Source organism: Acartia tonsa, chromosome 10 (genome assembly GCF_053477335.1).
Source record: "Acartia tonsa isolate MP-2025a chromosome 10, ASM5347733v1, whole genome shotgun sequence".
NCBI lineage: Eukaryota > Metazoa > Arthropoda > Copepoda > Calanoida > Acartiidae > Acartia > Acartia tonsa.
In genome coordinates, this window is record NC_137269.1 from 17211407 (window position 1) to 17232500 (window position 21094).

The 21094-nt window shown below is 33.9% G+C and overlaps 2 protein-coding genes across 2 annotated transcripts in view; both read right to left on the reverse strand.

The window, feature by feature from the left end:
- Positions 1–10812, reverse strand: part of flr (actin-interacting protein 1 flr) — a 42662-nt gene extending 31850 nt beyond the window's left edge. The window contains exons 1-11 of the mRNA XM_080173832.1: positions 10685–10812; positions 9441–9524; positions 8187–8365; positions 7259–7368; positions 6923–7044; positions 3241–3313; positions 2788–2902; positions 2408–2462; positions 2126–2245; positions 1091–1250; positions 112–190 (exon numbers count right to left, since the gene is read on the reverse strand). Of these exons, the coding sequence (XP_080029958.1) occupies positions 112–190; positions 1091–1250; positions 2126–2245; positions 2408–2462; positions 2788–2902; positions 3241–3313; positions 6923–7044; positions 7259–7368; positions 8187–8365; positions 9441–9524; positions 10685–10777 (1190 nt within the window). The 5' untranslated portion in view covers positions 10778–10812. The remainder of the gene's footprint in view (positions 1–111; positions 191–1090; positions 1251–2125; positions 2246–2407; positions 2463–2787; positions 2903–3240; positions 3314–6922; positions 7045–7258; positions 7369–8186; positions 8366–9440; positions 9525–10684) is intronic.
- The window catches only part of Nup214 (nuclear pore complex protein Nup214), a 44421-nt gene continuing 34111 nt past the window's right edge, over positions 10785–21094 (reverse strand). The window contains exons 31-44 of the mRNA XM_080173831.1: positions 21018–21087; positions 20484–20554; positions 20025–20156; positions 19538–19624; positions 19171–19281; positions 18569–18697; positions 18088–18220; positions 17493–17761; positions 16778–17143; positions 16333–16656; positions 13154–13318; positions 12693–12818; positions 12500–12532; positions 10785–11581 (exon numbers count right to left, since the gene is read on the reverse strand). Of these exons, the coding sequence (XP_080029957.1) occupies positions 11205–11581; positions 12500–12532; positions 12693–12818; positions 13154–13318; positions 16333–16656; positions 16778–17143; positions 17493–17761; positions 18088–18220; positions 18569–18697; positions 19171–19281; positions 19538–19624; positions 20025–20156; positions 20484–20554; positions 21018–21087 (2393 nt within the window). The 3' untranslated portion in view covers positions 10785–11204. The remainder of the gene's footprint in view (positions 11582–12499; positions 12533–12692; positions 12819–13153; positions 13319–16332; positions 16657–16777; positions 17144–17492; positions 17762–18087; positions 18221–18568; positions 18698–19170; positions 19282–19537; positions 19625–20024; positions 20157–20483; positions 20555–21017; positions 21088–21094) is intronic.

Consider the following 21094-nt stretch of genomic DNA (forward strand, 5'->3'; position numbering starts at 1 on the left):
AATCCGAATCCAGTAGGTATTAAAAAACGGATTCCGGATTCGGATTCCAAAATTGACCAAAAATTGGGCGGATTTGGATTGCCAACCCTAGTCTGCAATATGTTTGTCTTCCCTGTATATTCTTGTGCAGACCCATCTACACTTCTCAGAGTGTCGTCAAAGCCAATCGTAGCAACTCCGGTTGTATGAGCTAAAAATAAAAAATTTCAACATCATATAAGATAGCTACGCACAAAAACAGCGGTTTTCCGCCGTTTTTTGTCTTTTCTCGCCTAAATAGAAAATTTGGAATCATTTGGGACAAACTGATTTCACATAAATTTTACTGCACTTGACAATAAAACATTTCAAACATATTATTACTCAATACTCATAAAAACAGGGTGTTTTTTTTAATGGAACAAAAGTATTGCTTAATATAACCCACTAGCCATTGACAGAAATTAATAATCTATATCTTGATTTCTTTTTTGGGTTGGGGCTATTTGTATAAGAAAAAACAATATTTAGCGATTTTCAACAAATTAGAATTGTCATAAACTCTAGTTTTTGGAAATTTATTTATCATATTCATGCTATTTGTAGTATAGAAGCTACGTTGGAAAATGTGAGAAAGGTTGAAAAGTTTTAAGTAAGTTGGACATTTTACCACGTAGCTCCTAAACTATACGTGACACAGGAATATTTCTTAAATATCAAAAAACTAAAGTTTATGACGATTCTAACGATATGCATAACTATGCATACTATTAATACAAGCCGCGCAATTTGAATTTTAAAAATACACGCATTTTTGCACACTCTTTAAAATGGTCATGATTCAAAAATCTTCCAAAAATAGGTACTTAAAAAAACGGTTTTGAAGGCATGATTTGTTGAAAATCGCCAAGTATTTTTATCTTATACAAATTGCCCCAACCCAATAAAGAAATTAAGATATAGATTATTAATTTCTGTCTATGGCAAATGGGTTATATTAAGCAATACTTTTGTTCCATTAAAAAAAAACACCCTGTAATACCTAGTACAAATGTTACAGGAAATGTTTTTATGTAGGTGTGTTAAATAAAAACACAAACAAAATGCTTACTTTTAATCTGAACTACTTGATTTCCGTGTCCAGCTCCCTTGATCCTTTCAGATCTTCCACTTTCAGCGTTCCAGACAGTGACAGTGCCATCACTACCCCCGGTATAGATGGACTTGCGGTCAGCTGAGAGGTCCATGGCAGGAATAGGCTTGTTATGTCCCTAGATACAGGCATTTTTATATCTGTAGATGAGAGGACAAGTAGCTTTTGCCAAATTTAGGTATTCCCCATATCTTTGGCGTTTTTAGTTTTTTTTTATGGATATTAGTCAGTACACGCCCCCCCCCCCCCCCCTTGGCTACGTAATCCATGCAGAATATAAACCCCTGTTCAGCTGAGATAAATAACAGGGTTATGCTTAATATATCAGATCTCTAGATGTAAGAAACAGATGTATGGACTGAGACGTGTAGATGACTTATGGCTAGGATACATTATCTTATCAGCCAACATTAAGGATATATGGACGATAAAGGGGGTGTTTTTTTCGCGTATTTTCAGTAAAGTTGGGTGCAATCTTCCAGTCAAATGCGCTTATAAGGTCAAAATGTTCTTAACTAAGCGTTTAATCATAATTTAGAACAATTTGACAATTTGACTAGAAGTTGCACACAATTTTTCGGAAAATATGGAAAAAATACCGCCCTTTTTACAGATCTTGGACAAAATAGCCCGAGGAAAAAAATAGCCCGAGGAAAAAAATAGCCTCGGGACAAAATAGCCTCTTAAGGAAAATGCATCAACTGATAATAATGATCATGGCCACAGCGCTCGGTTGAAAAGTTAGTTTGGATTTGACCGATCAAAATTGAATAAGAGTTCCCAACAATTATGATAACATGGTTTAAAAGCCCCCCCCCCCCTTGGACGTCTTTGGCTGTAATAATCCATGTTAAAATCAAATGTCAATCTACATCTACAATTATTTACAGTTGAAAATCATATCTGGTGATATAATAAAAAAAATATGAAATGTGTCTTATTTTTACGTGCTGTCTAATTGTGTGTTATTTATCCCTTTAATATAGAAAATACCTTAATAATCATTTTAGGTTTGTCAGGATTATTTGGGTCCAGGTAGTTAATAAATCCAGACAAGGAAACAGATATCATGTGCTGGCCTGACCAGAGGCATCCTACTTGTTGGTCTTCAACCTACATGAAAAGATTTTTTTTTTAAAACCCAGGTATTTCTTAACTTAAATATATAGGTGACAAATTTCAAAATGTGTGACAGACAGCTTTTTGGATAAGTAACATTGCATTAGAAGACCTTGAATAAAAAATTGAAAAAGAAGTCTTTTAAAACGTCTTTACCTGATCTCCCATCTTGAAGGTTGTGATGCACTTCTGAGTTTCAATATCCCAGAGCCTGCAGATAAAAAATTCTATGTATTTAATAATTTTTTCCAACCTCATGGCCATTTTTTATTCTAATATATTTATCTAGGGATCTAAAGAGATAAGACAATGGCTGATAAATTGATGTACATCCCAATGATGATACACAAAATTACCCCTTCTGTAGCGTAAAATTGGTGGTTGAAACGTTTGAAAACTCATCTAAAAAAAAACAAGTCAAAATTTTCAAAAGTCCCCAATGTTGATAAGCCAACTAATAAGAAAACGTTAATATAAAACTTTGGAGACTTGTGTAATAAACAGCCCATTGTCCTTCTGTCTGGCAATTATGATACCTGCAAGTTTTGTCTCCGCTGGCAGAGAGGAGCTTCCTGCTAGAAGGATCCCAGGCCAGTCCATAGATACCACCAGTGTGGCCAGATAATTCTCCCTTCAACTCGCTATCTTTTCCTGAATAGAAATAGTGATATTTTTAAAATAATAACAAATAAATGTTTACATTGAATGGGGGTTTAAAATTAGCATAAGATGAACGAAACAGTTTGGATGCAGCATTTAACAAAAAAAAATAAAGGCGATATTAAAAAAAATTGCAAGAGTTTAAAAAATAATTGAATTCTGCGTGTATAAGAGGAGCACTGGCAGTCTGTGCAAGAGCTGTTATACAGCGAAAAACTAAAAAAAATATGCAGAGTCTCTATGTATTTAATAAAAATACAAAGAGCTAATCACAAATAAAATCTTTTATCGCAAAGAGTCAATATCAGATAAATATACAAAGAGCTCACCATCATATAAGAAAATCTTTCCATCAAATCCACCACTAGCCCAGAAATTTCCATCACGGGAATATCTAATCACCTAAAAATAAACAATATTAAATATACAAATAATCAATAGTAAAAGGTCTCCTTAGAAATATATAGTTTTCTAAAATGGGAAGAATTTAGATCATTCATATTTTAACAAAACCGTAGGAATATTATACAATTTTTTTCCTCTCTAACATTTGGTATTTTGGGTGCCGTTTTTAACGATGTACAACCGTAAGATGTGATATAACTCGCAGCCTTTAAGTTGTTGAAAAACAGACAGCTATTATCTAAAGGGCTAACTTTATGATTCATGAATCATAAATTCGACTGTAAAATATTTATTTCAGTATACATATTTTTTATTTTATCTATTTCAATCCACAAGAAATATTATATGTGTTGCCTAGAGGCAGGATCCAACGAAAACCATAATGTGAAAATTTTGTATTACAAATTGGATTATTAAACAATGATATTATGATCATGATCCAATTCCAATAACATTAATAAAAAAAGAAATCTATTTAAATTGATTCTACTTAATATATTCTTTCTTATAAATTTCTCTTTTTATGTTTTAATATAAGTAAATGTTTTGAGAAGATCAATATTCAGTATCAAGTAAACCATGAGAGTAAAAATAGTGCTAGTAATTTTGACATTTTGTCTGATCAAAGATTTTAATTTCCTGCCATCTAGTATCAATATTATACTTCATATTGTGTCCTGTGTTACTGCTCTATGTTCAGATATTGCTATGTTCTTTTATCAAGGAAAAAATCAGAATAATTAATCTTTTGAAATTGAACTGGGCAACTATTTAATGAAGAAAGGATTTGATACTTGAAATAAAAGTTTATTTAACATAAAAGTACTGTCGTCATATTCGTCTATGTTACAATTGTAATCTACACACTGCAGCAGAGGGTGCTTCTTTGTTTTGAAACTGTTAAAAGTAGGGTTGGCAATCCGAATCCGGAATCCAAATCGGCTCAATTTTTTGCCAATTTTGGAATCCAAATGCTAATTTGGAATCCGGTTTTTAATAGCGGATTCGGATTCTTAATTGGTAGGTTAAAATTAGCGTCTTGAGTTTTTTCCATTTTTGTGTTCAATGCAATAGGTCTAGTTAAATATATTTACTATAAAAATAAAATTACGCTAAAAGCCGCATATGGCGTCAAAATAAAGATTTAATCAAATCTTCTACTTGTGGCAAATACAAAAACTCAGTTTTAGGAAAAAATATCTATTTAGTGTCATCATATTGTACATTTCCAGTATAAAATATTCTGATAAAAATAATTGAATTAGGTTCTTTGCCTAAATCAAGAAAAACAGTAATGAATTACAGTGTCCGAATGTTATCTGTTGTCAGTGGTATTACTATTGTTTGGAGTAGTGTCTCTGCAATTTTGATGGAATTTCCTACCCTGTTAAAACCTGTGTTCCAAGAGTACCCAAACCTTACTTGTAGCTTAATGAGAGGAGAAATCATGTCAGAAATGATAATTCTAAATTTTGCTGTAATACAGGCTTTGAGAGTTTTTTTAGCATATGATTCTTATACTTTTGTAGCTCTAAATCATGAAAAGGCGTTTAGAATCATTTTAGTGATCTTTTGGGGAATATTTGTGAGTGAAAACATTTTTTGTATAACACATTACGGAACATTGTGCACTAATGTCAAGGTAAAAAGAATGTTAAGTGTGCACAAAGTAGATAATTTAGAAGGACTCAAACAATCACCCCCCATATGGCTATCATTTGCTTTGGTCATGTTAATTGCATCTATGGCATTTGCGATATTGAAGAAGATAAGATACAAAGAACCGCCCAAAGTTACTCTGTCCCTGAACAGCTTAAAAAGCATAAAGTTTACTCACATCCCAACAAACCAAAGCCAATCACTCCGCCTTGGAAAGCCTAATTCTGTGTTCACTATCAGCCAGACACAAGCCAGGCTGCCAAGTTGTCCATCAACAGAGGTGTATTTAGAAGATATGCCAACACAGAACAACCAGATTGAGGCGATAAACGCTTCACCAAATCAACTTGATATAAAAGGACTTAATCAACTATCAGATGGTGCAATGATCACCAACAAAGATCCTACTCAGACAGCTATGAAGCAGGCCTGGACTACAACAGAAGAAAAAAGTTCTAAATTAGGAAACTTAGTTATTTTTAATATTGTTTTAGCCAAGCCAGTTAACAAGTCATGAATGATAAACTATAGTGTTCACATATTTCTAATTTCACCAGTGTTTTGACACATTTTTCTTTCTTCTCCATTAACCTTCCACTATTTCATGAGTTTAATACTATTAATTTTTTATCCACTTCTTTTATAGGTATAATATAATATTTTTGTTTTAATTTTCAATTCTTTTTCTTTCATATAAGAAACTGCTATCTTGACCTTTCTATCTTAAACCATACCATTACAATCCCTTTCAATATTTGAAACTAGCGGCTTTGCCCCAAGAGGTTTGATCAAACCAATTTTTCGTATTTTAGATTTAAAAGAAAAATAATAAAAAAATTTTTTGGGGGGGGGAGGGGGGAGGTAGTCGACCCCACTATTTTAATTTTAGTTAAAAAAAAATAAAAAAATTTTTTTTTGGGGGGGGGCGTATTTTTCATTTTATGGGGGGTTTGGGGGTGTCCCACCCACCAAAAAAATAGTTATAAATCTTCCCAGGACCTATGAGAAGCTACCCTGTAAAGGAGAACAGCGGTTAGCGAGATCCTACGCTACAAACAAACAAACAGACAAACAGACAGACATCGTTCTACTTTGTATTATAGATATATACTGCATCTATGTACAACAATAGACAATTTCACAAGTCTTATTTTGGTTTATTTCCTTAAAACTTAAAATAACACGTTAATTGAATAGTTGGAAACGGTAATGACTTCAAACTGACTTTTACTGTAATGGCTGTTTTCCCCATCACAGGACTATCTATAATAACTGCTTTCTATGATGTTTCTCAAATAGTTCCAAACCTATTGCATGTTTTAATAGCTTTTGGAATTCATATTCTACCAGTTACAAGATTGATAAACTCTGAAGATTGTTTGGTTTATACTAAGCGGAAGGCAAAAATTTATTTACCATTCCGAATTAAAAATAAAGTTTTTGTCATGTAAAATGTTAAAATTATTATTGTAAATAATATATGTTATACTTTAAAAAAAATTCTACTGGATAGTAAGATAGTTGTATATATTGTCATTTTAAAGATGAAGGATAAAGGAAAAACTTTAAAAATGGGGGGAGGGATAATTCATTACCTTATGCCTTACTGCTGCAATTAGCCATGACATTTGGCAACCAAACCCTGACCTGCAAGGCTACCCAGTACTAAATATAACATAACCTAAACTGGACCAAAGTAAAGCAAACTACCACCAACTTATTTTTAAAATAAGGGTTGGTTGGTTTTAGTGCTCAATAAGGAACTTTGTGTGAAAGCGCCTGTTAACTTAACTAGAACTTTTATTTGAATATGTCATAAAAAATAAAATAATATTTTAAAAGTGGCTATGAGCAGCTTTAGAGCATTTGAACAATAAAATAAAGTTCTTTAAAAGTTAATACTTTACATTGACTTAAGTCCAACCAGCTCCCCCTATTTATTTTTACCTGGCAATAGCGGGTATGATCAGTTTTGGTGCACTTGAACTTGAATGGGGGACCCTCATAGACGGCGGCCGTATTATCTTCGCTGCCAGTTACAATACGGAAGGGGCGGGATGGCTTGAAATCTAAATAAAGACTTAACATTTAGATTGCATGACCTTTGACTAACAACTTTAACTTTTAAATTCATGGAACTGAATAAGCTTAAACAAGGTGGTAGCGGTTAAAGTTGTATTTACACGGTACCTTTTCTACTATTAAACCTGCGGGGCAAGACTTAACATTTAACTAATCTAACCTAAAATAACCTTACAATAGTAAACCTGATGAAATACGTACCAACAGTATTGATAGGCCTAGTCTGACCGGTAATATCTCCATTGCTGGTTCCTGTATCTGCCAGAAACACATGTCCGAACTTTTCTCTTCCTTCGCCAACTACCACAATCCTTAATAGCAAAGAAACCATGAATACCTACATAAATTATTAATTGCGGCTACCCCACCAGAGGCCGCTAGTTCCACTTTCAAATAAAGTTAAACAAAAAAAAAGTATACAATATTTTGGGTGGGGGTGTTATTTTTTTCTTGATTCTCTTGGGAGCACTTCCTCTAATATTGTTATAAACCTACCCTTGACCTATAAAAAGCTCCACTGTAAAGAGGAACCATAATATATAGGTTCAGTGGTTACCGAGATCTTTCGCTGCACTGCACACATATACAAAGACAGGCAGATATTCTATTACCTACCGAATTTTAAAAACATTAAGGGAACAAAATAGGTATATGAACTTAAAAATAAAGAGGCAGAATTTATGCAGCGATCTTAAAAATTATCCACAGAAATCAAAGTGAGCATCGAGCTCAGAAATATTAAATCTTGGATCATGGGAATCTTCACGAGAAATTCGGATACCCATCTGATAATCCTACACAGTAGTTTATCATTAGGGACAAACAAGCTGACAAAGTGAGTTTTTAGTTTCTGAAGATTCATTTATAATTAAAAGTATTTCTTTGCTACAAAAGATGACTCAGGGTGTATAACCTGCATGGGATCCCCTGCTAAAAGAGGGGGGGGGGGGGTGGGATAAAAAATCTGTGGGGAAAAAATAAAGAGAACTGGCAACATTTTCTTTTTACTCCCGCCTTGGAAAAAACTTTAGAGGGGAGGGGGGGGGGGGGGGGATTTAAATATTTTGCAGCCCGGGTATAAAAAATGAATTTTATGCAGAATATACAACCCCTGGGGATAACTAGATACCTCTGGCTATCTGCAGACCAGGCCAAATCTTTAATAGGTCCAGAAATGGGTTGAAACTCATTCTTCAGGATGTGCTCCTTGTTCACGGTGTCCCAGATTCGAACCTTGCCGCTCTTGTCCGCAGATGCAATATAGAAACGGCTCGGCGAATATTTGGCCACGTTTACTTGGCATGAATGCTAAAAAGAATAATAAAATTGTTAAAAGTAAAGTAAAACAATATTGGCATCCTTGGAAACAAAAAACATTTTTATGTTTTAATACAGGATATTTTTAATTATAACAAGGATGACAACATCCATAAAAACGAAGCTCTGAAACGGTAGTGTCAGAACTGACTAAGCAGAATATGTTTTAACAAAATTTATTTACTTAAATTGGTTGCACTGTTAAAAACAGGATACTGTTTAAAAGACATACTTACATTTTAGGACTTGATTATAAAGACGTCTAACTTAAAAAATTGTATTTTGTTGTCCTTGGAATCAGTATTCCAAAAATCAGATATTTGGATAATAATATCACTTAAAAATTGTTTAAAAGTCAGCATGTTTCAAATGGACGTACGGAGTTCCTGGAAACGATTTCTGCTCCGGTGTACCTATAGTAATCAGCATGCAAAGCTTGAAATCGATGGGACAATTCTAACATAATTAAGTTATCGAAAAGAGCTAACCGCCATGGACTGATGGACGGCCCAACCCTATTTATAGAAAAGCTTCGCTTTTAAAAATGACTAGGTAATAAAATCTCAGTAATACTTTACCAACTAGAGCAGAAAAAAAATATTCACGTAAAAGTTCAAGTAGATGGGTAGATTCTATGGAGCCTAATCATACCTGAGTATAAATATCTGAATATTGCGGACTATCCAGGTTTCTAATTCTATGAACACCTAATCATACCTGAGTACCTATAAATATTTCATTGAATATTGCGGACTATCCAGGTTTCTAATTCTATGGACACTTAATAATACCCGAGTATAAATATCTGAATATTGCGGAGTCGGACATCCAGGTTTCTAATTCTATGAACCCCTAATCATACCTGAGTATAAATATCTGAATATTGCGGACTATCCAGGTTTCTAATTCTATGGACACTTAATAATACCAGAGTATAAATATCTGAATATTGTGGAGTCGGACTATCCAGGTTTCTAATTCTATGAACACCTAATCATACCTGAGTATAAATATCTGAATATTGCGGACTATCCAGGTTTCTAATTCTATGAACACCTAATCATACCTGAGTATAAATATCTGAATATTGCGGACTATCCAGGTTTCTAATGATAACACTGTTTCCATGACAGTAAAGAAAATTTTCACCCTAAAAAAAGAATAGCTTGATTAAAATATTAATCAGCGTTGCGGAGCCGATAAGCCGCCATATTTTGCTGGAGCCGGAGCCGTTATTTTCGTTAAAAAACGGCACTGGGTTAGCTCAAAAGAGATTTTTTATTAGGGGGGGGGGGGGAAGTTTTGACACATTTGCGTAAACCTGGCACCTAGGCTTTATCTTTGGACTGAGAGGATAGGTTATTAGTGATAAAATCATTCTTATATGATGAATTTCACGAAGTTTTTAGATTTTTTGGATAGGCCTCCAGGTTCCGGAGCTCCAGGACTCCAGGTGGTCTCTGTACAGGTAAAGATGAAAAAAAAAATTTTTTTTTTTAAGTTACAGGTCAACTTATAAAACAAAATATGCATCTTTTTTAATATTATTCACATATTTGAAGAAAAAAAGATGCCTATTTTGTTTTATAAGTTGATTTGTAACTTAAAAATTTTTTTTTTTTTTTTTCATTTTTACCTGTACACTGACAGAGACCACCTGGAGGCCTATCTAAAAAATCTTAAAACTTCGTGAAATTCATCATATAAGAATGATTTTATCATTAATAATCTATCCTCTCAGTCCAAAGATAAAGCCTAGGTGCCAGGTTTACGCAAATGTGTCAAAACTCCCCCCCCCCCTTACAATTGAGTAATTCAAAAGTCAAAAAAAGACTTGGCACAAAAAATATGTTGAGTTTTTCATCAGCGTTTCGGAGCCGGGAGCAGCAGCATTTTTGGTGGAGCCGGAGCCGTATTTTTCGTTAAAAACGGCTCCGGCTCCAGATTAGCTATAAATGATTTTTTAAAGTAATATTATAATTTGGCAACGGTCTATTTCCATATAATAAACTGAAAAACTATTGTTTCTTAACAAATAGACACACATCCTTCTACTTTTATATAGCTTTAATCAAATAAAAGCAAAATATTTTATATTATTTATTTTATTTTATCAAATTCAATAAGGAACAAAAATTTATATATTAATTTTAAGGCCTGAGCTGGACCCGGAGCCGCATCAAAATTAAACGGCTCCGAGACGCTGTTTTTCATGATTCACAAGTAATGGTAATTATACAACTTTATTTTTAGAAAGCAATATTGCTCACTAAAAATAAAAAAAAGTAACAAGAACAATTTTATCCAAACCTGGGGATCTTCTCCCAAAACAATAGGTTGTCCCCTCTCTGTTCTGGGCAGACAGGCAAAGGTAAACCTGTTAGAATATCCAGTCCCACTCATTCTAACCTCTGAAAAAAATAATTGGCTAGTCAGGTTTTTTTTCAACTTTTAATAATAAAGTGTGTAAAAATTATCTTTTAAGCAGACTTTAATTATTTAAACTATTAGGTAGGTATTACTTTACAACATTGATTTTCATATCCTGATATCACATTATCAGATATTAATTCTAGATATTTGAAGTAGAATGGGTATTACATGATTAAAATATTTCTCTAATTGTATATGGTTAAGCGTTTAAAAATTGGGACAAAGAAATAAGGACAGAATGAATGATGTTTCAAGTTTAGAACATAAATAAAAGAATTTGTTTTTGTTAGGTTCATATTAACATGACATCTAAAGAAACATGAAATATATCTTTGTCCTATAAATATATTTTTTAGGTTTATATTTCTGATTCCCATTTGTTACAAGCAAAGATTATTTATCTCCAGGATGTAAACTGCGCACCAGCCGGGGGCGGACTAGTTGAACCGCCGCTTGATCCAAACCCACCAAATCCGCCCGACGACGGTGCACCAAAAGAAGACTGTCCACCGCCGCCAAGATTTCCAAAAGTGGGCGTGGCACTCGACAATGAGCCAAAAGTTGGGGCATCATTACTGGCGGCCGCTGCGCCAAAACCAGTATTGGCACCAACCGGCGCTGAGCCAAATGCTGGTGCACCGCCGAAGGCAGGCGGCGAGCCGAAAGCTGGAGCTCCACCGAAAGCGGGCGCAGCACCAAAACCGCCAGTTCTTGGTGGGGAGGTAGCAGAACTTACTCCAAAGCCAGAACTTCCAATGGTACTGCCGCCACCACCTTTAATATGTTAATCAAATAAAATAACATTTCATTTTAAATCTCTAAACTTTTGTTCTATGAAATATGATTCTCATTAAAAAAATTTTTATTTCTATCTATAATACAAAGTAGCTTGATGTCTGTCCGTCTGTCTGTCCGTCTGAAGCTTAAGATCTCGGTAACCACTGAACCGATCGGATTCTACTCTTCAGGGTATATACCTATTGGTCCTGCGGTGGTTTTTAGCTATTTTCCTCCAACCCCCCCAAAAACAAAAAAATCCCCCCCCATTTTTTTTTTTTTTTTTTTTTTTTTACAAATTTTATAAATTTTACGAATTTTACGAAATTTACGAATTTTACGAAATTTACGAATTTTGCGAATTTAATCGCAAAATGTTTTCCTGCTGGGTAGGTGCGAAAATTTGTGATCCGTTCTGCTGGGTAAGTAATAGAAGATGTAATTATACCTCTTGGGGCAAAGCCCCTAGAGGCTAGGGGCGAAGCCACTAGTCTATAATACAAAGAAGTACGAAGTCTGTCTGTCTGTCCGTCTGTCTGAAGCTTAAGATCTCCCTAGCATCTGAACCAATTGGGCTCTACTTTTCAGGGAATATACCTACTGGTCCTGTGATGGTTTTAAGCTATTTTCTTGGGGGGAGGGACTCCCCAAACCCCCCCCACAAAAAAATAAAAAAATCCCCCCCCCCAATTTTTTTTTTCTTTTTCTTTTTTAATTTAAATAACACAAAAATAGGTTGATCAAACCTCTTGGGGCAAAGCCCATAGAGGCTAGGGGCGAAGCCGCTAGAACATATAAATAATAATAAACATAAAAAAATTTTAGGATATGTAAACATTTGAAAAAGGTGTACAAAAACAGGAAAACCTTACAAAAAAATAAAGCCTTTGATTAATTATGATGTAAGTAACATACCCAATGAATTTGTAGAGGAACTATCCCCCACGCCTAAATTAAGATTTTTCATGTAGAAATAATGTGTCATTAGAAACACCTGCCGTAATAGGTTCAGAGAGAAAAAAAAGGAGATTAACCTGTCTTTTCAGATAGTTATAAAATATCAATAGTTAGAAAAATTAAAAAGATATGAATTTAAAGTTTAGCTTACCCGAAAAGGCACTCGTGGCAGAGCTACCAAAAGTAGAAGCAGTTGAGGAGCCGCCAAATGTAGAAGCAGTCGAAGAGGAGCCGCCAAATAGACCAGAGCCGGTAGAGCTACTACCACCAAAAATTCCTAACAAAATTAGACTCAAGAGTAATACTCAAGAATTTAAAATCGAACTGATAGAAATTGATGTATTAATGTATATGTGGGGGGGGGGGGGAGGGTGTAATATGAATAAAATAAAGGGTTATAATAGTTATTTCTCGCATCGTATTATAAACAGCTTTCCGCGGATATAGAATGTACAATTATATTCGTAGAAAGCTGGATATAATACGATGCTAGACATAGTTTTTTTTTCGTATGGATGAGAACCGGTTCATATCCACCGGATTCGAATGAATACGAGAAAGTATTTTTCCATTTTTCACCATCTTTGCTGGAAAAAAAAACTAAATTTTTACCTGCAGAGCTGGTAGAAGTTCCACCAAATGTTGAGCCTCCAAATGGATTTTTATTTGCGTTGGCCGCAGATCTTGACCCTCCCCCGAGACCACTAAGAAATCCTCCCCCACCACCCCCTCCAAAGATTGAGCCACCCCCACTGGATTCTGCCGGTTTAGATGCACCTAAATCATAATCCTTATACATATATACAAGGATGACAACATCCATAAGTAGCGGAGAACAAAAATCATAGATGGGAATACGTACAAGTAGATTTAAAGGGTATTTATTATAATCAAGAATAGATTTATTGGATAAAATAAACACGAAACCTTGTTTTATTTTGTATGATGATGATGGTCAAAGTAAATTACATTAAAGATGCACATAACAATGGGGAAAATTACTTTGATCCTGATATCCCAAAAAAGTTGGATAAAAAAAAACAAAGATATGAGAAAATATGTAAAACATATAAAAATAGCCAAAAACCTGATAAAAGGCAATCTGGCCGCTATGGTTGTTTTCTTAAAACGACAGAAAATTAAATTTTTATATCCTTAACTTAAAAAATTTGGAAAATCGGACCATATACACTGAAGATATGGAGAAAAATGTGAAAAATATAAAAATAGCCTAAAACCTGCTAAAAAGGCAGTCTGGCCGTCATGGTTGTTTTCTTTAAAAGACGGGAAATTTAATTTTGATATAAATAATTGAAAAAATTTTGAAAATCGGACCATAAACACTGAAAATATGGAGAAAAATGTGAAAAATAGCCTAAAACCTGCTAAAAGGCTGTCTGGCCTTCATCATTGTTTTCTTTAAACAACGGGAAATTTAATTTTGATATCTATAACTAAAAACATTTTGAAAATCGGACCATAAACACTGAAGATATGGAGAAAAATGTGAAAAATATAAAAATAGCCTAAAACCTGCTAAAAAGCGGTCCGACCGCCAATAATGTTTTATAGTCAATTGTGCTCCTTAATGATGGGAATGTTGTTATAAAATTTCAGCATTCTATCTTTTATAGGAGCTGAGTAAATCCAATTTCCCCCATAGCGTTACGGACTGACGGACGGACGGACATAGTGAATTATAGAGTAGCTTCGCTACTAAAAAGTGAGAGTATGTGTGTGTGTAAGTTACTAAAAAATTTGCTAACCGCTGAACTGATATGGTTCTCTATTACAATAAAGTTTCTTATAGGTCCAGTAATGGTTGTACCTATTTGTCCTTTGAAGCCTCTAGGGTAGAGGCTGCTAATATAATATTACTAGAGTTGGCTCGATTTACCTAACTATCTCACTATTGGCTAGTTTTCTATGAGTACATATCTATTTATCAATAAATCAATTTTCCTCCCCGCCATTACTATCTAAAAGAAAGAAGTAAATATTTAATAATTTAATAGTTATTTCTCGCATCGTATTATAAACGGCTTTCCGCGGATATAGAATGTACAATTATGAGATTAAAACTAGTTTTTTTAGCCCCGAGGTGACGAAGTCACCGGCTAAAAAAACTAGTTTTAATCTCATAATTGTACATTTTTCTATATTCGTAGAAAGCTGGATATAATACGATGCTAGACATAGTTTTTTTCGTATGGATGAGAACCGGTTCCTATCCACCGGATTGGAATGAATACGAGAAATGATTTTAAAAAGATTTTTTTCCACATTACCATCACAAAAGGGTTAATATGATCAAAATTTTAGTTTTAATATTTGAACACACAAAAGGAAGTGTCGCCACAATCGAATTCTTTGAAACAGAGTTTTCTTAAATTTACTACATTAAAAATTAAATTTTCTTGTTTTATGATTAGAAATTAAATACTTCAATATAATGTAAAATGAAGCAACATGAAATGAAGAAATGAATTTATTTTTAATAAAGTAAAATAATGGGTCTCATCGTTCTGGCCAATGAGAGTTTATTATGGATTATTGGAGCACTATGAGCTTTAAACATTTATTTTTAAAAAAAACTTGAGCTCATTTATAGACATTTATTTCCTATATAGATCTGACATGGATTTTGAAGTAATAAAGCAGGCTGTTTTGTAAATGTTAAAAATTAAAAGAATATATTAAATAAAAGTTATCGCAAATATACTTAGTAAATATAATCAATACCTACTGATTCCAAATAAATCAAATCGTTTAAAATAAAAATACGTAAACAATTTTGAATAAAAACATATTACTTCAAAAATCGCCATGGAGACATTTATTGTTTTTTTTCATTTCCAATGTTTAACAATATAAATATAAATTAGGATTTTATATTTTCATTTTATAAACATAAATAACATGGAATATACTTAATATATAGGAGTGCACTCAACCTTGTTATTTTACGACGTTAAGAGGAGGAGGGCGGGTGTGACACTTTTTGAATCTAAAATTAAAAGTCAAAGAAACTCAATTGAAAAAGAGTTACAGCACTGAAATTTAGCATGTCAGTTGCTTAAAAGGTACAACGTAGAACTGTGAAGAAGCGGCGGTGGAACCGCCGCTTTCGCCAAAAATCACCGTTTCCCGCAAAAATTAGTTTTGTCATATGACAATTTTTTTCTCTTATAAAAATTTTCCTTATATTTTCACTTCACACTTTTGTTGAATAATGACATGTTTGAAATATCTATAACACAAAGTAGAACAATGTCTGTCTGTTTGTGTGTTTGTTTGTAGCGAAGGATCTCGCTAACCGCTGAACCGATCGGGTTCTCCTTTACAGGGTAGCTTCTCATAGGTCCCGGGAAGGTTTATAACTATTTTCTTGGGGGGGTGGGACACCCCCAACCCCCAAAAGTGAAAAATACCCCCCCAAAAAAATTGTTTTCTTCTTATTAAAACTAAAATTAAAACAGTTGGGTCTAATACCCCCCCCCCCCAATTTTTTTAATTTTTTTATTTTTCTTTTAAATCTTAAATACGAAAGATTTGTTTCATCAAACCCTTTGGGGCAAAGCCCCTAGAGGCTAGGGGCGAAGCCGCTAGTTATAAAAAAAATCGAAGTTTCGCTGCCGTTTCTACACAGTTTCACATTTTACCTCTTTACAGCCAAATTTAAGTAATATTACCCTTTTTTTCAAGTTGAGTTCCTTCGACGTTTAGGTTTGGTTTCAAAAAGAATCACAACCGCCCTCTTCTTTTTTACGTCAATTAAACTAAAGCATTACCTCCGAAAATTGAACCACCAGAAGTAGGCGACGTAGCTGTCGCAGCACCACCGAACGGAGAAGTCGCAGTCGTAGAAGCGGAACCACCAAAAGGAGAGGCAGCTGCTGTGCCAGAAGAACCGCCGCCAAACGGAGAGGCTGCTCCTCCCCCACCACCGAAAGGCGAAGCAGTGCTGGTTGAACCACCGCCAAAAATAGAAACTGATTTAGCAGCGGTTGCAGAGCTGCTAAAGATTGAACCCCCAGCGGCTGAGGTAGAGCCGCCAAATGGTGAGCTAGCTGCTGTTGTTGTAGTGGTTGAACTGCTTCCACCAAATACAGATCCTAAAAGTAAAATAAACATTTAAAAATATTTTTTACACTAATTTCCCTAATTTTGCATTTCAATACTTTATATATACTTCAATAATTTATATTCTTATTATAGGAATATATAAATGTATACCTGTAGTTGCACCGCCTCCAAAAATAGAACCAGAAGAAGTGGTTGTAGTTCCAAATGGTGATGCAGCACTTGATCCAAAAGGTGAAGCTGCACTGGTGGCAGCGGCAGCATTTGAAACAACTGCCGAACTAGTTGGTGTCTTGCCGAAAACTGAACCACTACTTGCTGACCCACCAAATATGCTCGATCCTCCACCAAACGCACTTGAAGTTGATGTTGTGGATGTAGTATTTCCTCCAAAAACACTTGCTGACGTTGTAGTAGTAGATGAACCACCAAACACGCCTGAGGGTGTTGATTTAGCAGCAGCCGCCCCTCCAAATACGCTCACTGACGTAGTTGCTGGTGTTGAACCACCAAATACTCCTGGACCCAGAAATAAAGATACGTCAAGGGAAAATAAAAACTTATTTCATTAATTGTTAGAAAATAAGGCATACCTGACTGTGATTTTTAATTGTTTAAAAAAAATCACCTTAATTATTCTAATTGCAATCATGCATGATTCCCCCAACAGCTGCACCAAATCAATGCTGAGGGCCTAAAATCTTATATGCCTAACTTGCTCTTGGTCACCATAGAAACAAAACAATAATTAACCATTACAAAATGTAAGCTGTGTTTTAAATCACATTTCCTATTCCTTTAAAAATATTACATAATATCTACCCAAGCTTTACAATAGGTAGAATTATCTTTATGACTTTATTTTTGCCTGCAGTTGTTTTAGAAGTAGAGCCTCCAAACACGCCTGCCGAGGTTGTGGTAGTTGTAGCACCACCAAAAACACTTGCTGAAGTTGTGGTAGTTATAGCACCACCAAACACACCTGCAGCGGTTGTGGTAGTTGCAGCACCACCAAACACACTAGCAGAAGTTGTGGTAGTTGTAGCACCACCAAAAACACTTGTTGCTGGAGTAGTTTTAGCAGCTGATCCTCCAAACACACTGGCAGTAGATGTTGTGCTGGTACCACCAAATAAACCTGCCATTTGAATATCATAAGTTGAATTACAAACGTTATTAATCTTTTATTTTAGTTAAGGTGTAGCTATAATGAAAAACTGATTTAATTGAAAAAAAATATTTCGAAATTCCATCCCATTTTTGGGTGATATCGTAGTATTCACAAATACAGCTAAAAATAGCCAAATATTTTTTTCTCTCGAATTAATTCGGTTGCTTTGGTTGAACTTACGAAAAATGTGAATCTTTATTTTTGAAATATACACATGGCCTGTACAAATACTAGTTTTAGTTTAATAAAATAGCCTAAGATTTTAAATGATGTTTTAACTTATGATAACATTCCTGAAGAAGCACTCGTTGTGCTAGTTGATAAAGCTACTCCACCAAATATTCCAGCTCCTGAACTTGGAGTAGTGGTAAGAGATGATCCACCTCCAAATATTCCTCCACTGGAACTCACAGCCTTACCTACACCTAGGCATATAAAGGTTCAATCCTTGAATAAAAATAAGAAAGTATTTATAATTACAAACAAAAATTAAACATTGCTTGGTTATCAAATATTTTGTTTAAGTCAAGAGTTCATTAATTACAGAGGGTCTGAATTTATTGTCCTTAGACGTAAAAAAACGTTTGACTGTTATTCTACATAAGTTTCAACCATTAGCTATTTAAACACTGGCAACGAAATCATTTTAACCGTAAAAAATCCAAATAAAATATTTTGTATTCGTTTTGTCAGTCAAAAGCTGTAATAAATGAAGAATGTTATTTTAATAACGTTTTCGCGAACAACTAACAATTTTAACCCATAAGACGTACTGTTATGTTGCCCACCTCCAAAAATTGCCCCAGTGCTTGCTCCCCCAAATATTGATGTACTTTGTGTGGACGGAGTAGAGGAGGTTGTTGAGGTGCTTGTACTTGTAGCAGCTGGACTGCTTAATTTGCCTGAAAATATTACATTACATTCCAAATTTAATAAAGAACATTGCAACATTTCAATAAAATATTTTTATTTGTAATTCTCACTGTGTTTTTGCAGATGAAGAGAATATTTGACAAGGTACGTGAGGCATATATACCTAAGATTTGTCTAAAAATGTAACCATGGTTTGATTTGCTTAGCAGGATTGAAATATGCATTTTAAGGTATAAAGTCTATAACAAGTTCTTTTTTTAACAAATGTACCTTATCAAAACAAGATACTTTGATCATAATTTTTCTGTAATGATCTAAAAAAAAGAGGGACTTTTTTTCTCGCGTATTTTCCATAAAGTTGTGTGTTACATAAGGTCAAAATTAAGAACTGTTTGACTTAATAAGCGCATTTGACTAACAACTAAAACCCAACTTTACGGAAAATACGCGGCAAAAATTACCCTATTTTTAAAAAAAAATATGGATAAACTTAATAGAATACCTAAACTTGCTTTTGCTGAATCTGTAGCAGCACTAGAGCTAGAGACAGCAGCTGACAAAGATGTTGTTGTTGTTGTTACTGCTAAGGAAGGTACTGATGCCACTGGTTTACCTAAACTCAGAGACAAGGATAAGCAAGATAAACCAAAAGATTTTTAATACATACCTACTAAGTCCAATATTTATACAACTAGCTAGTTATATGAATTTTTAAAACTTTAATTTAGAACATCTAATTTACTGGGCCAAATGGTAAAAAATTTCAGATAAACATAGTCATGGTCAAATGCAGGTTTTATGCTATTCAAGTATTTTTAGAAAGAACACACAAGGCTATTAGTTCATTTACTTTTCTTTTTAATCCTTACCTAAACTAGAAGAAGTTGATCCAAATAAACTGCCTGTAGCTGATGGAGATCCAAACAAAGACTTTGCTGCGCTACCAGAACTTAATCCTGAAAGATTGTAAAAGTTGCCTTACTTTAACTTTATTAAATGAACAATAATAAGTAAAATGTCTTTTATTTAGTCACAGAACTGTTTTACACAAGAAAATTATTTCCATTTTATTAAAACTAACAAGGATGGCAATATCCATAAAAAGTAGCAGAGCACAACAAAATCATGGATGGACAAACGGACAAAATAAGCTATAGAGCAGCATCTGTAGTTATTAGAAGAAGAATAAAAAGAGATAATATGTGATAGAAAACCACGAAACCAACCAAATAAAATATTAAAGCAGCTTCCTACTAAAAAGAAGTTGCTTAAAAAACAACTTGCAAAGGAACCAGCAATTCAGGAGTTAACTATAGAAATATCTAACTTCGATAAACCTCTGTGAAATACACGAACCTTTAATAGAGGACTTTGGTTTCTCTGGCTCTGTTGTGCCACTTGCTAAAGTTGTGACTGGCTTGGTAACAGCTACTGAGGATTCTTTTGATACAGACAGAGGTGGCGTAGGCTCCTTCTTCATGCTTAGGGCTAAAAAAGATATTGGTTACAAGGTAAACTTTTAAGAACATGGCCCAATGATTTTTTAAATATGTCAAAATATAGGAGAAAGAAAAATGTAGTAATTAGCACAGAAAATATTTTTTAAGGAAGAAATAAGATCCTTTCAAGATTTTTTATTTTAGGTTAGTTTCAAACTTTAAAGATAATTTTCAACTCAGTATTATAACAAGATTTAGCTACTATGTTTAAATCATAAAATTCAAATAAAAACAACAACACACAAATAACTATACATAGGTGTAATTGAAAGGTAATGTAAAACGTTTTAAGAGTTAAAACTTTTAATTTTGTTACCTACAGATGTTGGACTTCCCTCTTTGGATAGAGGTTGTTTAGCTGTTGTAAATGAGAATCCGGATCCTAATCCTATTCAAACCACAAATATTAGAAACAAGTTTTAGAACAGTGAACACTAGGATATAATAAAGATCAAACTATCCTTCCAAATTTTATTGTTACTATAATGTTTTAATTCGTTTCAATAATATAATCCTACCCTTCCCCCATCCCACCAAACCTCTTAATATCACTTTTAAAAAATAAGAAATTGAAAATATTTCGTGAGGAGTTCTGAGCAAGATTAAATCAGGCATATAAAGTGATTAGACAATGGCCGGTGAATTGATGTAATAATCACAAATGATTTTAAAAAATTACCACTTGGTTACATAAAAATTTGTGACAGAAACGTTTAGACACTTTTAAGTCCACTAAGTGGTAAAGTCAACTAATAAGAAAACATTATATTAAAAACTTGGGGTTTTGTGTAATTATTGAAGAGCCCAATGCCACAACTCTAAATATTAATTTGTTATCTAAATATTTGTCCCTGTCGAAGTTGTTGAGAATGCTAGAGAAGATGTTGTAGTTGTGGTTGTTGTTGAAGGTTTTCCAAAACCTAAATG